This window comes from Caretta caretta, chromosome 2, assembly GCF_965140235.1.
Source record: "Caretta caretta isolate rCarCar2 chromosome 2, rCarCar1.hap1, whole genome shotgun sequence".
Taxonomy (NCBI): domain Eukaryota; kingdom Metazoa; phylum Chordata; order Testudines; family Cheloniidae; genus Caretta; species Caretta caretta.
Window position 1 is genome coordinate 255,696,860 of NC_134207.1, and position 15,860 is coordinate 255,712,719.

Consider the following 15,860-nt stretch of genomic DNA (forward strand, 5'->3'; position numbering starts at 1 on the left):
GAGATAATAAAGTTGGATGTCTGTGTATGTTTGTTATTATGTTTTTAAATGTTTCAAATAAGTAACTTGTTGCCAGCATTCTATATGTGAGTGGCCATTGCATATAGAATGTAACCACTGAAAAGCCTTTCTAGTCATATAATATCATGTTAAATACTTTAACATGTATCTGCGATTAGTTTGTTATCTTATGTGTCTTATAAACTGTAAGAACTTATTTTTTGTTCCAAATATATACTTTAGATTTACTGTATTAGGACATGTTGTGTTAAATAAAAGTTATTTTTGATTTCAAAGAATTGCTTCCTAAGTGTCAATCCTTTGAGCGGAGGGCTGTATCCATGTCCTCCCAGGGGTTAACATAATTAATCTGTTCTGGGGAGTTCTCCATAGGTTGGAGGGAAACTCCCTGGTAAAATCCTGTCAGTTCCTCTAGGGTGGGCCACCCCCTTTCATCTACCAAAAAACAGATAAATTACTGATATAGGCAGGCTGTTGTGGGGGAGCCTTGAGTCTGATTTTAGGGGTAACAGGCAGAGCAGTAAATGGAGCAAACAAAGCAAGCTGCCAAATGGCTGGTGAAGCAAGCAGCCGGATAGTGGAGCGACCAAGGTGCCTTACATCCTGCACCCCACTCCTGGTGGGAGGTGAACTCACATGACTGTACCTCTGAACTCTAGGTCTTCACTGACCAAAGACAACAGTTGTGAGTGGGGTGAGGGGGAGGGAGAGAGGGATGGACGGGCATGTTAAAGGAACTTTTGTTTGAATGTTCTCACCAACAGGACAGGGATGCCATTTGGGGGGGGGGGGCTGGAGTCCCCCCCCCCCCCGAATTTCATACAGGAGGTGTGCAAGCTCCCATGCGGAGCTCTTAAGTACAGCAAGGCATTAATGTGAAATGTAAGTTCTGCAGAGGATGTGTCCCCTGGGGCCGGGAGTCAGTATTTTGTTTACAAACAGAGGCAGGGTGATTAAGATAAGAAAGGGCTGGTGATTAAGTTAAGGATCTGAAAGTCTAGCCTCTAAAACAGGTTTCAGAGTAACAGCTGTGTTAGTCTGTATTCGCAAAAAGAAAAGGAGTACTTGTGGCACCTTAGATACTAACCAATTTATTTGAGCATGAGCTTTCGTGAGCTACAGCTTACTTCATCGGATGCATACCGTGGAAACTGCAGCAGACTTTATATACACACAGAGAATATGAAACAATACCTCCTTCCACCCCACTGTCCTGCTGGTAATAGCTTATCTAAAGTGATCATCAAGTTGGGCCATTTCCAGCACAAATCCAGGTTTTTTCACCCTCCACCCCCCCCCACAAATTCACTCTCCTGCTGGTGATAGCCCATCCAAAGTGACAACTCTCTACACAATGTGCATGATAATCAAGTTGGGCCATTTCCTGCACAAATCCAGGTTCTCTCACCCCCTCACCCCCCTCCCAAAAACCACACACACAAACTCACTATCCTGCACTTTGGATGAGCTATTACCAGCAGGATAGTGAGTTTGTGTGTGTGGTTTTTAGGAGGGGGGTGAGGGGGTGAGAGAACCTGGATTTGTGCAGGAAATGGCCCAACTTGATTATCATGCACATTGTGTAGAGAGTTGTCACTTTGGATGGGCTATCACCAGCAGGAGAGTGAATTTGTGTGTGGGGGTGGAGGGTGAGAAAACCTGGATTTGTGCTGGAAATGGCCCAACTTGATGATCACTTTAGATAAGCTATTACTAGCAGGACAGTGGGGTGGGAGGAGGTATTGTTTCATATTCTCTGTGTGTATATAAAGTCTGCTGCAGTTTCCACAGTATGCATCCGATGAAGTGAGCTGTAGCTCACGAAAGCTCATGCTCAAATAAATTGGTTAGTCTCTAAGGTGCCACAAGTACTCCTAGCCTCTAAAACAGGAATTCCTGGGCAGGGGTAAGGAGGAGGGATTGTTTTAGAGATAACACATGGGACTCAGGAAAAAATACAGCCAAGCCCTCAGAGCCAAGGTTACATTCAGAAAAGGGGGAGATTTGGGAGTGTAGGTGAAAAGAAGAGGCCAAAACCAAAGGAAGGGGTAGCAGTGGTATAGGAAAGTTCCCACTCTACCTGTGGTACTTACAAGGCCCCATCACCGTAGTATCTGAGCGCCTCACAAAGTCTAACCTTTTTTTTCTTCACAGCCCCTCTGAAGTAAAGCAGTGCTGTTATCCCCAGTGTACAGATGGGGCACTGAGGCACACAGACTAAAGGCCAGATTTTCAAAGGTATTTAGGCACCTAGTGGGATTTTCAAAAGTGCCTAGAAGGTTAGGTGCTTTGTAAACCCCACTAGATACCTAGCTGCATCTTTGGGTGCCTAAAAGGGTTTGAAACCCTGTCCTTAAGGCACTGGCCTGAGGCTATACAAGAAGTCCATGTGAGGGTGGAGTAAAACCCAGACCTTTCAGAGCTCACTCTCTATCTAGCAGAACAGCCTATCTCTCTGCTGCATGCTGCAAAAAAGGAGGACTCTGATACATGGGACCAAAACCTAGGCGGCTAGTTCTTTGAGACTCCAAACAGTCCCAGGAGGTTGGGATGAATGTCATGGTTGACAGCATGAAAAGCAGCACAGAGGTCAGTAAGGATGGAAAATGAGAGTCAGATGAGAAGAGATCACTTAACTCCCAAGGGGTGGCAGGTTCTGCCCCATGCTGTTTGTAGAGCAATGGCTGCTGTGAAATTTTACATTTTAATGGAAAACCATTTCATTTTGTCATTTTTTTGTTCTGAGTTCCAGAGAAGGAAAGAATCAGAAAGTGTCATATAAGTATCCGGATGTGTCTATGTCTCAAATTCTTAGGGTTTCAGCTGTATCTAGGCCAAGTCCAGAACAAAGAACAGAAACTGCATCCACAGAGTCCATAAAAAGAAAAGGAGTACTTGTGGCACCTTAAAGACTAACCAATTTATTTGAGCATAAGCTTTCGTGAGCTACAGCTCACTTCATCGGATACATACTGTGGAAAATACAGAAGATGTTTTTATACACACAGACCATGAAAAAATGGGTGTTTATCACTACAAAAGGTTTTCTCTCCCCCCACCCCACTCTCCTGCTGGTAATAGCTTATCTAAAGTGATCACTCTCCTTACAATGTGTATGATAATCAAGGTGGGCCATTTCCAGCACAAATCCAGGGTTTAATAAGAACGTCTGAGGAACAGTTGGGGTGGGGGGGGGGGGGGGGGGAGGAAGGAATAAACAAGGGGAAATAGGTTACTTTTTATAATGACTCAACCATTCCCGGTCTCTATTCAAGCCTAAATTAATTGTATCCAATTTGCAAATTAATTCCAATTCAGCAGTCTCTCGTTGGAGTCTGTTTTCGAAGTTTTTTTGTTGAAGGATAGTCACTTTGGGCTGGAAATGGCCCACCTTGATTATCATACACATTGTAAGAAGAGTGATTACTTTAGATAAGCTATTACCAACAGGAGAGTGGTTTTGGGGGGCGGGGGGAGAAAACCTGGATTTGTGCTGGAAATGGCCCACCTTGATTATCATACACATTGTAAGGAGAGTGATCACTTTAGATAAGCTATTACCAGCAGGAGAGTGGGGTGGGGGGAGAGAAAACCTTTTGTAGTGATAAACACCCATTTTTTCATGGTCTGTGTGTATAAAAACATCTTCTGTATTTTCCACAGTATGTATCCGATGAAGTGAGCTGTAGCTCATGAAAGCTTATGCTCAAATAAATTGGTTAGTCTCTAAGGTGCCACAAGTACTCCTTTTCTTTTTGCGAATACAGACTAACACGGCTGTTACTCAGAGTCCATAAAGTCATCAATTATTGTCATTATTTGTATTATTCACTGGGCACCATCTATATGCACAGCACTGTTCAGAATATGCCAGAAAATGTAGTCCCTAAGCCAATGTGTATAAAATGTGTAGCCCTAGTTAAGATGGCTCAGATATTTAAGTATGAAGTATGTAGTTATTGAACACATGTTAATATCTATGAGTGGAGACGCTGATGGTAATAGAAATTTTACTGGATTAAGGACTGGAAGATTTGACCCTCCAACTTTTTTTTCAAGAGGAAGAGCTGCCCAGAGCTCCTGTGCCTGTTTATTTTCCTTTCCTACCTGCAGTGCCCCGATATACCTCACAGTGTCAATTTTTTCCTCAATTTTAAAATGTGGAATTTTCTTGGTGTTTGGTTTTAAATATTCGCGTGTGAGAACTGCAACTTAATCACTGTGGTGTTGTGCTTAAGAGCCTTCAGGAAAGTAACCAGCCTTTATATAGAAGCAAAAGTAGTGTTGCCAACTCTCATTATTTTGTCATGAGTCTCATGATAATTATTGTTTTCCTTAAAGCCCAGCTCCTGGAGTCAAGTGGATATGTGATGATTTCAGCTTTCATTCTTAAAGAAAAATGAAGTTTCTAGCCCTCGTAGCTGTAGAAGAAGCTTTGAAATGTGACCCCAGTGCACCCTAGAGGCTCAACAAGCAGATGGCAAATAAAAAGAACACCAAATCTATTATTTTTACTTAATCTCATGATTGGCTTTAAATCTCTTGATTTTGGTGAGCCTGATTCATGATTTTTGAACATTTGGGATTCCCAATACTATGAAAGTGACTTGAAAGTGTCAGTTTCACTCCTGTTTAAGGTCAGTTTCTAGTCTATTGTTTGTAGTGAGGTAACATCCCTAGAGCCCCAGGCAGGTGCAGTATAAACTCATGGGGCCTTGCCCTAGTAGGATGTTTCTAAAGTTAAATGATCTATTCGACGCTTGGTGAACTGCAAAAAAAGTGATAGAAAATAATCTAGATTTTTCTACAATTGTTTCAATTGCTGTATTCAAGAGTTAGTAACAAACTAAGAATATACATTAAAATTTTAAACCTAAGCAATGTACCTTAAGTGACTTGACACAAGATGTGAAATATTAGTATTAGAGCTGAGTGGGTCTAATATTTATTTAATTATTTTTTTATATAGGAATTAGATACAGTATTCCTATCAGCTAATTGCTAAATTATTATCTGAAAAAAAAAAACACTTAGTTTTCAGGTGCCTAAGTAGCCCCTGCACAAGGGGAGAACGTGAGACAAAAGCCCACCCAGCGCACTCTGAGGAGGGTGCTTTGCTCATGATCTTATGCTTATGAATAAAGCTACATTTTAGTCATGGATATTTTTAGTAAAAGTCATGGACAGGTCACGGGCAGTAGTGAGACAAAAATTCACAGCCCGTGACCTCTCCAAGACTTTTACTATATACCCCTAACTAAAACTTGGGACGGGGGACCGCGGGTCCACTGCGGGATGGCCCGGGACCTGTGCTGGGAGTGTGGCAGCGTGCAGCCTGGGACCCCTGCTGGTGTGTGTGTGGGGAGGGGAGGCAGAGTTGGGCTTTGTTGCAAGGATAGGCACCAGCCTCTGTAGAAGTCATGGAAAATCAAGGAATCCATGACCTCTGTGACAGACACACAGCCTTACTTATGATCATGCTTGTTGTCTCTTTAAACTGTGATAGTCCCATTCACTTCAGTGGGACTTCTGCAGGTAGTAAACACTATGACCCAGATCCTCAAAGGAATTTAACTCCTAACTTCCCAGGACTATGCAAATAAAAGTTTGCAGAATCAGGTCCTAAGGCACAGGTTGCCAATTCTCTCATTCATTTGGAGAGAGGATCCCTCATTTTAGGTACAATTTCAGGTAGCTTTTAAATGTTACTCTTTTTTGTTTAAAGATTTTTTGGGTGCATTTAGTTGAGATTTTAATAATTGTACTGTCAACCCAAGGCATTAAAAAAAAACATGCATCAGGTCTCCAAAAATCAGTAGATTGGATAAAAGTCATGAGATTTTTTAAAATTAAATTTGAGGTTTTTTTAATCTTCTGGGCATTGAGTATTTAGGGTTCAGGTTTTCAAGCTCTTTTCTGAAATCATGAGGGCTTCAAAGTTACTTAAAAATGATAACTCAGATTCTGAAGCGAATACTCACCAGCAACCACACAACAGAACCACTTACCCAGGAAACCTATCCTTGCAACAAAGCCCATTGCCAACAGTGTCCACATATCTATTCAGGGGACACCATCATAGGGCCTAATCACATCAGCCACCCTATCAGAGGCTCGTTCACCTGCACATCTACCTGTGATATGTGCCATCATGTGCCAGCAATGCCCCTCTGCCATGTACATTGGCCAAACTGGACAGTCTCTATGTAAAAGAATAAATGGACAGAAATCAGATATCAAGAATTATAACATTCAAAAACCAGTCGGAGAACACTTCAATCTCTTTGGTCACTTGATTACAGACCTAAAAGTGGCAATACTTCAGCAAAAAAACTTCAAAACCAGACTCCAACGAGAGACTGCTGAATTGGAATTAATTTGCAAACTGGACACCATTAACTTAGGCTTGAATAAAGACTGGGAGTGGATGTGTCATTACACAAAGTAAAACTATTTCCCCATGTTTCTCCCCCACCTGCTGTTCCTCAGACGTTCTTGTCAACTGTTGGAAATGGTCCACCTTGATTATCACTACAAAAGGTTCCCCCCCCCCCCCTTTGCTGGTAATAGCTCACCTTACCTGATCACTCTCCATACAGTCTGTATGGTAACACCATTGTTTCATGTTCTCTGTGTATATAAATCCCCCTACTGTATTTTCCACTGCATGCATCCGATGAAGTGAGCTGTAGCTCACAAAAGCTTATGCTCAAATCAATTTGTTAGTCTCTAAGGTGCCACAAGTCCTCCTTTTCTTTTTTCAGATTCTTATGCTAACTAAGATCATTTTACTTACTGAGATGGGGCTTTAAGAAAATACCGTTTATTCCAAGTAATGACAAAATCAAAAGTATTGGCAACACTGTATAATTATTGTGAAAATTAATGCTTTTTTTAAAAAAAATCCCTACCTGTGTTGTATATGAGACCTCTGCATCTGTGCAGAGACCCAATCACTACACGGTAACTCTGCTTAGATGCAGTTTTGATTGCAGGATCACAGCTTTAGATTTTTAAAAAAGATTTTTTTAAAATTTTTAAAAAGATTTTTTAGTGTAAAATTTCTTTCCCTCTATCTCAGCTGTTCTCTCCCCCCCATCAGTGTCACATGCTGAGGGTGCATTAGGGCAGTCCCTCACAGTGTCACATGCTGAGGGGTCATTAAGGCAAGTCAATGTCACTTGCTGAGGGTCCATTAGGGCAGTTCCCCCCATCAGGGTCACACATGCTGAGGGGTCATTAAGGCAGGTCTCCCTCCTGAGGGGTCACATGCTGAGGGTCCATTAGGGCAGTTCCCCCCATCAGGGTCACACATGCTGAGGGGTCATTAAGGCAGGTCTCCCTCCTGAGGGGTCACATGCTGAGGGTCCATTAGGGCAGTTCCCCCCATCAGTGTCACACATGCTGAGGGGTCATTAAGGCAGGTCTCCCTCCTGAGGGGTCACATGCTGAGGGTCCATTAGGGCAGTTCCCCCCATCAGGGTCACACATGCTGAGGGGTCATTAAGGCAAGGCCCCCCTGTCAATGTCAAATGCTGAGGGGCTGCTAGGGCAGTTCCCCTCCCACCCCCCGTCAGTGCCAAATGCTGAGGGGTCGTTAGGGCAGGTCCCTCCCCGCCCCCATCTGTGTCACACGCTGACCGGCCGTTAGGACAGTTCCGCCCCCCGCCTGTTGAGTGTGACGAGCGGAGGGGCCGGGCTCCGCGTGGGCTGTTCGGGCAGTTTCCCCCCACCACACCCACTCACACACACGCGCGCGCGGAGGGGCCGGGCAGGGGGAGGCTGGCTGCCGGTTACTGCAGCCTCTTCGCCTGGCCTTCTTGGAAATCCAGCCCAGCATGGCCGCCTCCGAAGCTCCCTGGTACTTGGGATGGGACTTCAGCACCCAGCAGGTACGGGGGCGGCGGGCGGCTCCGCCTCCCCGAGGCTCTCGCCGTTCCCCGGGCGGAGCGGCCAGGCCCGAGCCCCCGGCGGCTGGGTAAGGAGGCGCTGGCGGCTGTGCACAACCCGCTTCGGCTGTGAGAGGAAGAGCCCGAGCCCAGCCCCCGGTTTCCGCCCCCTTCGCAGTGACCTGACGGAGCAGCCGCTCGGGAGGGCGCCCGGCCCGGGGGAGGCAGAGCCTGGGCTACTCCCCAGTCAGTGTCATTAGCCCCCCCCCCCCGGCCCTCTGCGTGTGGGGAAGGGGGTTCGTCCGGGAGCAGGGGCCGTTCTGTAGAAGGGGCCCGTCTATAAGCCGTAAGGGGGTGGGGTCCGTCTGGCAGCCGGATGGGGATCCCGCCGCAACAGTCTGACTACCGTAGTCGCCCCCTGGGCTAGGAGGTGGGCCCTGCTGGCGGGTGGAAAAAAGCCCCCGCTGCTGGAGGAGCAGGGTCAGAGGCGTGGGTGGGGGCAGGTGAGGCGGAGACTCCGACTGCGTGCCTGGGCGAAGTGCAGAGTTCATAGCTGGACCTGTGCAAGATTTGGGGTTCGATTGGAGCCAGGATTTTGATTTGGTTCATGGAGGGTGGGGGCTAGGGTGACCAGCTGTCCCGATTTTATAGGGACAGTCCCGATATTTGGGGCGTTGTCTTATATAGGTGCCTATTACCCTCCACCCCATGTCCCGATTTTTCACAGTTGCTGTCTGGTCACCCTAGTGGGGGCAGGCACAAAGTTTGTCCACGTTTCTTGCACTTCATCCCATAGTGCTGTTGGCAGATGACTTTGGCTGTTGTATCCAATGCTTCCAGACCGGGCGCCTGTGAAACTTGGGGCTTCAATGGTTAGAGTAACGTCTGCTTTTCTCATCTGTATTTTCCTTGCTTTGTTTTTAGCAATATATTTTTGATAATAAGCAAAATATTTTCACTGATATGCAGTAACAGTATCTAAATAGAAACTGCTGATCTCCAGAAAACTGCAAGCCAGTAGAAATTCTGACTGGATTCTCGGTTCACTGGGTTCCTGGAATTACAAATCAAAGGTCAATAGTACTAATGTCCAAATTTGGCCCACTGATTTTACATTATCCTGCCCCCCTTCAAACTGAAGAGAGGGAAATAAAGGGAAGAAGGGGTAGAAACTACTAGTTAAATTTCTGTCTGGTCACAGGTGTTTTATGTCTCCTGTGCTTTAATGTGTGCAGCAACATGCATACACACTTGAAGGTTGTGCACTTCCTAGCTTCTGTAGGCTGAACTCATTGCATGCGCTAGGGGCTTCTTGTATTCCTCCATTCTCTCTCTCCCCCAGACTCCCTGTGTGTCACCTTTCTATGCCCTTCTATTACTCCCGCCACTTCCTCCCTTATGCCAGAGGTTATGTCCCCCTCATATCCCCCTCTGCCATGGCAGTGGCTTCTTGTGTTCCCCCCATTGCCCGCTTCTCTTATTTCTGTTAGAATCCAGGCTACAGTTTCCCCATGCAGAAAATTAAGCTTCTACCTTTGATATGTGTAAGCAGCAGTAGGTGATGGCAGAGAACTTTCTCTTCCTTAGCACCAAGCAGTCTGGGGACCCTAATTTTCCTCTGAATCAGGCTTTTTTGGTGTTCTGATTTGCACCAAAATCAATGGGGTTGTGCCCATGGATGCATAGAATATTCTCTGAATTTTTGGAATTGATTGGATATGACATTCCAACATTATTGTGTTACTAACCAACAGAGAAATGCCACAGAATGTAGGGTCTCTCTTTGCTTGGAAGTATGCAGAGTTTACTTATTTGGGTCATGCCTAGTTGAGAAATCTGGGGAACTAATTTAATGAAGATATTTAACATTTGTCTGCACTGGAGATTTAAGCACAGATGTTGCTGCACCGGTGCAAACTATCACTGTGGATGTGCTGCAGCAGTGTAAAAAGTGATTTGTACCAGCATAGTTTACCAAATCAGGGTAAGCTATACCAGTGCGAGTCACTTTTTCCACTGATGCAGTGTATCTACACAGGTTTCAGAGTAACATCCGTGTTAGTCTGTATTCGCAGAAAGAAAAGGAGTACTTGTGGCACCTTAGAGACTAACCAATTTATTTGAGCGTAAGCTTTCGTGAGCTACAGCTCACTTCATCGGATGCAACACAATAATGATTTGCGTTAGTGCAACAGCAGTAGAGTGACATCGATGGTGACATGCTTCATCTCTCCACCCTCAAAATAAGCTCAGTCCATGTGAATTGCCAGAATAATATGCCACTCTCTGTACATTGTACAAAGTATGTTAAAAGTATGATCATGTGTGCTCCACTAGGCTACTTAAGTTTCACTGCCTGTTGGTTGGGCTTCAGTATGATCTAGGCTCTGTGATTGGAGAAAAAAAGTCAGAAACTTGAGACATCACACTGTAAACTCTGGATCTGTGATCCTCCCTCTCACTCTCTTATGAGAAAATAGTTAACGTTGCAAAAAGAAAAAGGAGTACTTGTGGCACCTTAGAGACTAACAAATTTATTTGAGCATCCGATGAAGTGAGCTGTCCCGAGTGTCCTGAGTGATCTGGCAGTAGATGTCAAAGTTCCTGCAGTTGGAGCACAGCTGTAACTGCACAGCCTCCTCTCCCCACAGACCTTGGAGATCCACCACCTCCAGCATACACCAGGCAGAACCATGTTTTCTGCATGGAGCCAGCACAGTCCACTGGGCAGTAGCTATGTTAGCTCTCCACCCCGAGCAAACAGGAAGAACAATTTCAAAAATTCCCAAGGCTTTAAAAGAGGAGGGGTGTATACCTGTTTACCTGGCTGCAGGGCAGTGGAGTTCAAAACAGTGACCTGAGTGGTCATGGTGGGCGTTGTGGGACACCTCCTGGAGGCCACTTGAGTCAGCGTAAGCAACGCAGTGTCTACATTGACAATGCATCACCTTAACTATGTTAACCTAAGCGCTACGCCTCTTGCTGAGGTGGTTTTATTAGGTCGGCGTAGCGGGTGAGTTGCAGCGGTGGGAGGAGCATTGTAGTGTGTACACCTCCATAGTTAGGTCCATGTAAGCTGCCTTACATTGACTTTGTTGTGCAGACAAGGCCTTACATTTTTGTTTTTAAGTGAAATCTGAGATTCTGGAGGGCAAGGTAGCACTTCAGAGAAGTGCTGATATGGTGCATGGACACACATTGGCTGTTTCTGAACCTTGCTGGTATTATACAAATGACAATTGTCCAGAAAAAAAAATTCTTCCCATCAGTGACTGGAAAGCTCTTCCTTATGTATGTGGGGCCTAAGCTGTTCACGTCTGCATAATTTAAACTGTCATTTTAAAAAAGTTTCTCATTTTTACAGTTGCTAAGATGAACTTCTAAATGTGAACCAGATATTACTGACATAGCATTGCCTTCCTGATTCTGAAGCTAGCCAGCTGCAGTGCTTCGCTAGTGCTTATAGTAATTTTGGGTACCCAGTTTGAGACACCTTGAAGGAGCCTGGTTTTCAGAAATTGCTGAGAACCCACTCTTTACAAACGATCCTCCTTTTGAAAATGTAGGTCTACATTTTTGTTCACTTTTGATTTCTTTCAGCTTAAAGTTATTGCCATTGATGAGCAGCTGAGAGTCATCTATGAGGATAACATTCATTTCGACAAAGACCTTCCGGAATTTGGGTATGTTTTTGAATTTTATTCAGTTAGTGTGATGTTCAGTCCAATGTGGTGTACCTTTGAAGGGCCTTCACCCCAGTTACACCCCATGGATCTACTGAGTGTGGAGGCATGAACAGAGTTTCCAGCTTGTCTCTGTGTGTGGTATTTGGCCACACTGCAAAGGTGATGTAAACGCTTGTGACGTTTAGTGCTGTTCTTAAAGCCTCAGCTCCTGGAATCCTCTGATTGCAGGAGAATCTCAGCTTTCATTTAAGAAAGAAAGATGTTAGCTTTCATGATTGTGGCAAAAAACTTGAAAACATGAAATGAGTGCATTCTAAAAGACCAGAAACTGAAAAGCAAATACCAAGTACCCCCTAATTTATCATTTTTTTTTAAAAGCTCCTGATTTTTAAGCCAATCTCATGAGTTTTTTGGGGATGGCTCATGAATTTTGAAAATTGAGGGTTGGCAATACTGCCTTTGTGTTTGGGAAGGGGATGCCATGCCAACACCAAATAAGGTTTGGAAAGGACCTTTCGGAATATGCTGGAGTAGATCCATTGACCAAAAATGCTCTCGGGATGTAGGAGGGTAGTGCCTGCTACTCCAATCTGTAGTCTGGAGTGTATACATTCCATCTTGCAAGTTCACAGACTTTTCGCACAAAACCTGTTTGCTCAAATTTTATATGACAAGAAGTGGATTTCACCCATGCTGTGATATGAAACCTTTGATGGTAAACATTAGGAAGTTAAAAAGGTGTTATGACTGACAGACCAAGTTTAATTGGTGCATCAAAAACTCCATGTCCTTTATTTAAGAACAGGATTTAGGTGCCGGATTAGCTGTTTGCATATGCACTTACTCAGTTTATATGAGTAAACTTAATAATCACAAATAGCTGCAGTAGGTGTACAGTGTGGCAGACTGACAATGTCCTATAATATCTTGAGTGAACTTTATTGAATTAAGTTAAACCTTATTGAATTAATGTTAATAACTTTGGGGTACATTGTATTAGAATGCAAATGTTTATGTACTATTGTGAGATTGTATGGGACTTCTTTATCAGGAAGACAAGATTAATGCAATATCTGGAAGATATTAGGAACTTCAGAAAGTCTTTTTGGAACAAAATGTGGATTCCCTAGGAAATCGCTTGGGGTGATGGGAATGCAAATTCATACTCTGAAGCCTGCCTTTTGAAGATATGCCCTGGAGGGAGAGACCCATTGTGTACTAATTACCTGCTTCTGGAAACTCCAGTTCAGAGACCCCTGAACTAAAAGGGAACTGAACATTGTATGAGTGTGCTTGTTCTCAGCTGTAGCTGTGATGAGCTTGTAACCAAAAGAAAAGGAGTGCTTGTGGCACCTTAGAGACTAACAAATTTATTAGAACATAAGCTTTCGTGAGCTACAGCTGACTTCATCAGATGCATACAGTGGAAAATATAGTAGGGAGATTTTATATACACAGAGAACATGAAACAATGGGTGTTACCATACAGACTGTAACAAGAGTGATCAGGAAAGGTGAGCTATTACCGGCAGGAGAGCACTGGGGGCGGGGGCACTGGTTTTTAATGTTATAATTCTTGACGTCTGATTTGTGTCCATTTATTTTTTTTGCTTAGAGACTGTCCAGTTTGACCAATGTACATGGCAGAGGGGCATTGCTGGCACATGATGGCATTTATCACATTAGTGGTTGTGAAGGTGAACGAGCCTCTGATATTGTGGCTGATGTGATTAGGCTCTATGATGGTGTCCCCTGAATAGATATGTGGACACAGTTGGCAACGGGCTTTGTTGCAAGGATAGGTTCCTGGGTTAGTGTTTTTGTTGTGTGGTGTGTGGTTGCTGGTGAATATTTGCTTCAGGTTGGGGGGCTGTCTGTAAGCATGGACTGGCCTGTCTCCCAAGATCTGTGAGAGTGATGGGTTGTCCTTCAGGATAGGTTGTAGATCCTTGATGGTGCATTGGAAAGGTTTTAGTTGGGGGCTGAAGGTGATGGCTAATGGTTTTCTGTTATTTTCTTTGTTGGGCCTGACCTGTAGTAGGTGACTTCTGGGTACTCTTCTGGCTCTGTCAATCTGTTTCTTCACTTCAGCAGATGAGTATTGTAGTTGTAAGATCGCTTGATAGAGATCTTGTAGGTGTTTGTCTCTGTCTGAGCCATTACCCTCTGATCCCACTGAGGGTTACGAAAAGAAACTACACCATCTGCTCAAGAAACTCCCTGAAAAAGCACAAGAACAAATCCGCACAGATACACCCCTAGAACCCCGACCAGGGGTATTCTATCTGCTGCCCAAGATCCATAAACCTGGAAATCCTGGATGCCCCATCATCTCAGGCATTGGCATCCTGACAGCAAGATTGTCTGGCTATGTAGACTCCCTCTTCAGGCCCTATGCTACCAGCACTCCCAGCTACCTTCGAGACACCACTGACTTCCTGAGGAAACTACAATCCATCGGTGATCTTCCTGAAAACACAACCCTAGCCACTATGGATGTAGAAGCCCTCTACACCAACATTCCACACAAAGATGGACTACAAGCTGTCAGGAACAGTATCCCCGATAATGTCACGGCAAACCTGGTGGCTGAACTTTGTGACTTTGTCCTCACCTATAACTATTTCACATTTGGGGACAATGTATACCTTCAAATCAGTGGCACTGCTATGGGTACCCGCATGACCCCACAGTATGCCAACATTTTTATGGCTGACTTAGAACAACGCTTCCTCAGCTCTCGTCCTCTAATGTCCCTGCTCTACTTGCGCTACATTGATGACATCTTCATCATCTGGACCCATGGTAAAGAAGCCCTTGAGGAATTCCACCATGATTTCAGCAATTTCCATCCCACCATCAACCTCAGCCTGGACCAGTCCACATATGAGATCCACTTCCTGGACACTATGGTGCTAATAAGCGATGGTCACATAACCACCACCCTATACCAGAAACCTACTGACCGCTGTACTTATCTACATGCCTCCAGCTTTCATCCGGACCACACCACATGATCCGTTTTCTACACCCAAGGTCTACGATACAACCACATTTGCTCCAACCCCTCAGACAGAGACAAACACCTACAAGATCTCTATCAAGCATACTTACAACTACAATCCCCCCTCCCCGCTCGCCCCCGCTGTCCTGCTGGTAATAGCTCACCTTTCCTGATCACTCTTGTTACAGTCTGTATGGTAACACCCATTGTTTCATATTCTCTGTGTATATAAAATCTCCCCACTATATTTTCCACTGTATGCATCCGAAGAAGTGAACTGTAGCTCACAAAAGCTTATGCTCTAATAAATTTGTTAGTCTCTAAGGTGCCACAAGTACTCCTTTTCTTTTTAAGGATACAGACTAACACGGCTGCTACTCTGAAACTTGTAACCAAAAGGACTCCCTTACAGTGGGTGGGGGTGTTGAAAGACTTATCCTGCCAGAACCCATGTTAGAATTGGGATGTACTCTGGTAGGCTAATTAGCATGCATGTAGATTCTTTTATTGTTTTTCGTATGTTTTCTCTCTATTGCTTTGTACATTAAGAATAAAGTAGGCCTGCTTAGAAAACTCTGTGTGGCACTTATATCTGTAGCAATCACTCTTATCATTCTCTAAAGAGAAAGCAAGCAGGTTTGTTTGGGAAGAATGTTTAGGCTGGGAATGATGCAGTGAAGGCAGGGAACTGTAGGTCAGAAGGGAGAGAGACAGATGTCTGCATCCAAGAGAGGCAACAAGTGGGGAGCTGGAAGACTGAGAGTTGGTGCCTTTGCTGAACCACCGAGGGGAGATACAGGTGCAGTTGCCCTGAACTGTGACATAAAGTATCATGCACACACACATTTTGCACACTAAGGCTTTGTCTGCACTACATCATTTACGCTGGTGCAGCTGCACTGATCCAGCTATCAGGGCCGTCTCTAGGCACCAGCAAAGCAAGCACTTGCTTGGGACGGCACATTTCTAGGGGCAGCATTCCGGCGCCAGCCATCATAGGCACCGACTCCATGGGTGCTCCGGGGCTGGAGCACCAACTGGGAAAAATTGGTGGGTAGCTCCCCGTGCCCCCCCCAACACAGCACTGTCTACACCAGCTCTTAGGTCGGTATAAATTATGTCGCTCGGGGTGTGGATTATTCACACCCCTGAGTGATGTAAGATGTACCGAAGTAATTTATAGTGTAGACAAGGGCTCACTTTGGATCGTCTTGTGTGTGTGATATTTGGCTTTTAGTGTCAAATTGCCTTGTAGGACAC

At 44.7% G+C, this 15,860-nt stretch overlaps 2 protein-coding genes across 7 annotated transcripts in view; one reads left to right on the plus strand and one right to left on the minus strand.

Moving 5' to 3' along the window:
* C2H9orf152 (chromosome 2 C9orf152 homolog) overlaps window positions 1-6,996 on the minus strand; it is a 29,602-nt gene extending 22,606 nt beyond the window's left edge. Inside the window, exon 1 of the mRNA XM_048837542.2 lies at window positions 6,933-6,996. The gene's annotated coding sequence lies outside the window, so the exon portion shown is untranslated. The remainder of the gene's footprint in view (window positions 1-6,932) is intronic.
* A 733-nt stretch (window positions 6,997-7,729) lies between these two features.
* Window positions 7,730-15,860, plus strand: part of XYLB (xylulokinase) — a 141,919-nt gene continuing 133,788 nt past the window's right edge. Inside the window, exons 1-2 of one of the 6 annotated variants that reach the window (XM_048837532.2) lie at window positions 7,730-7,913; window positions 11,511-11,593. In XM_048837532.2, coding sequence (XP_048693489.1) covers window positions 7,860-7,913; window positions 11,511-11,593 — 137 coding nt within the window. In that variant the 5' untranslated portion in view covers window positions 7,730-7,859. The other 5 variants (XM_048837529.2, XM_048837537.2, XM_075126003.1 and 2 more) reach the window with 5 other exon arrangements.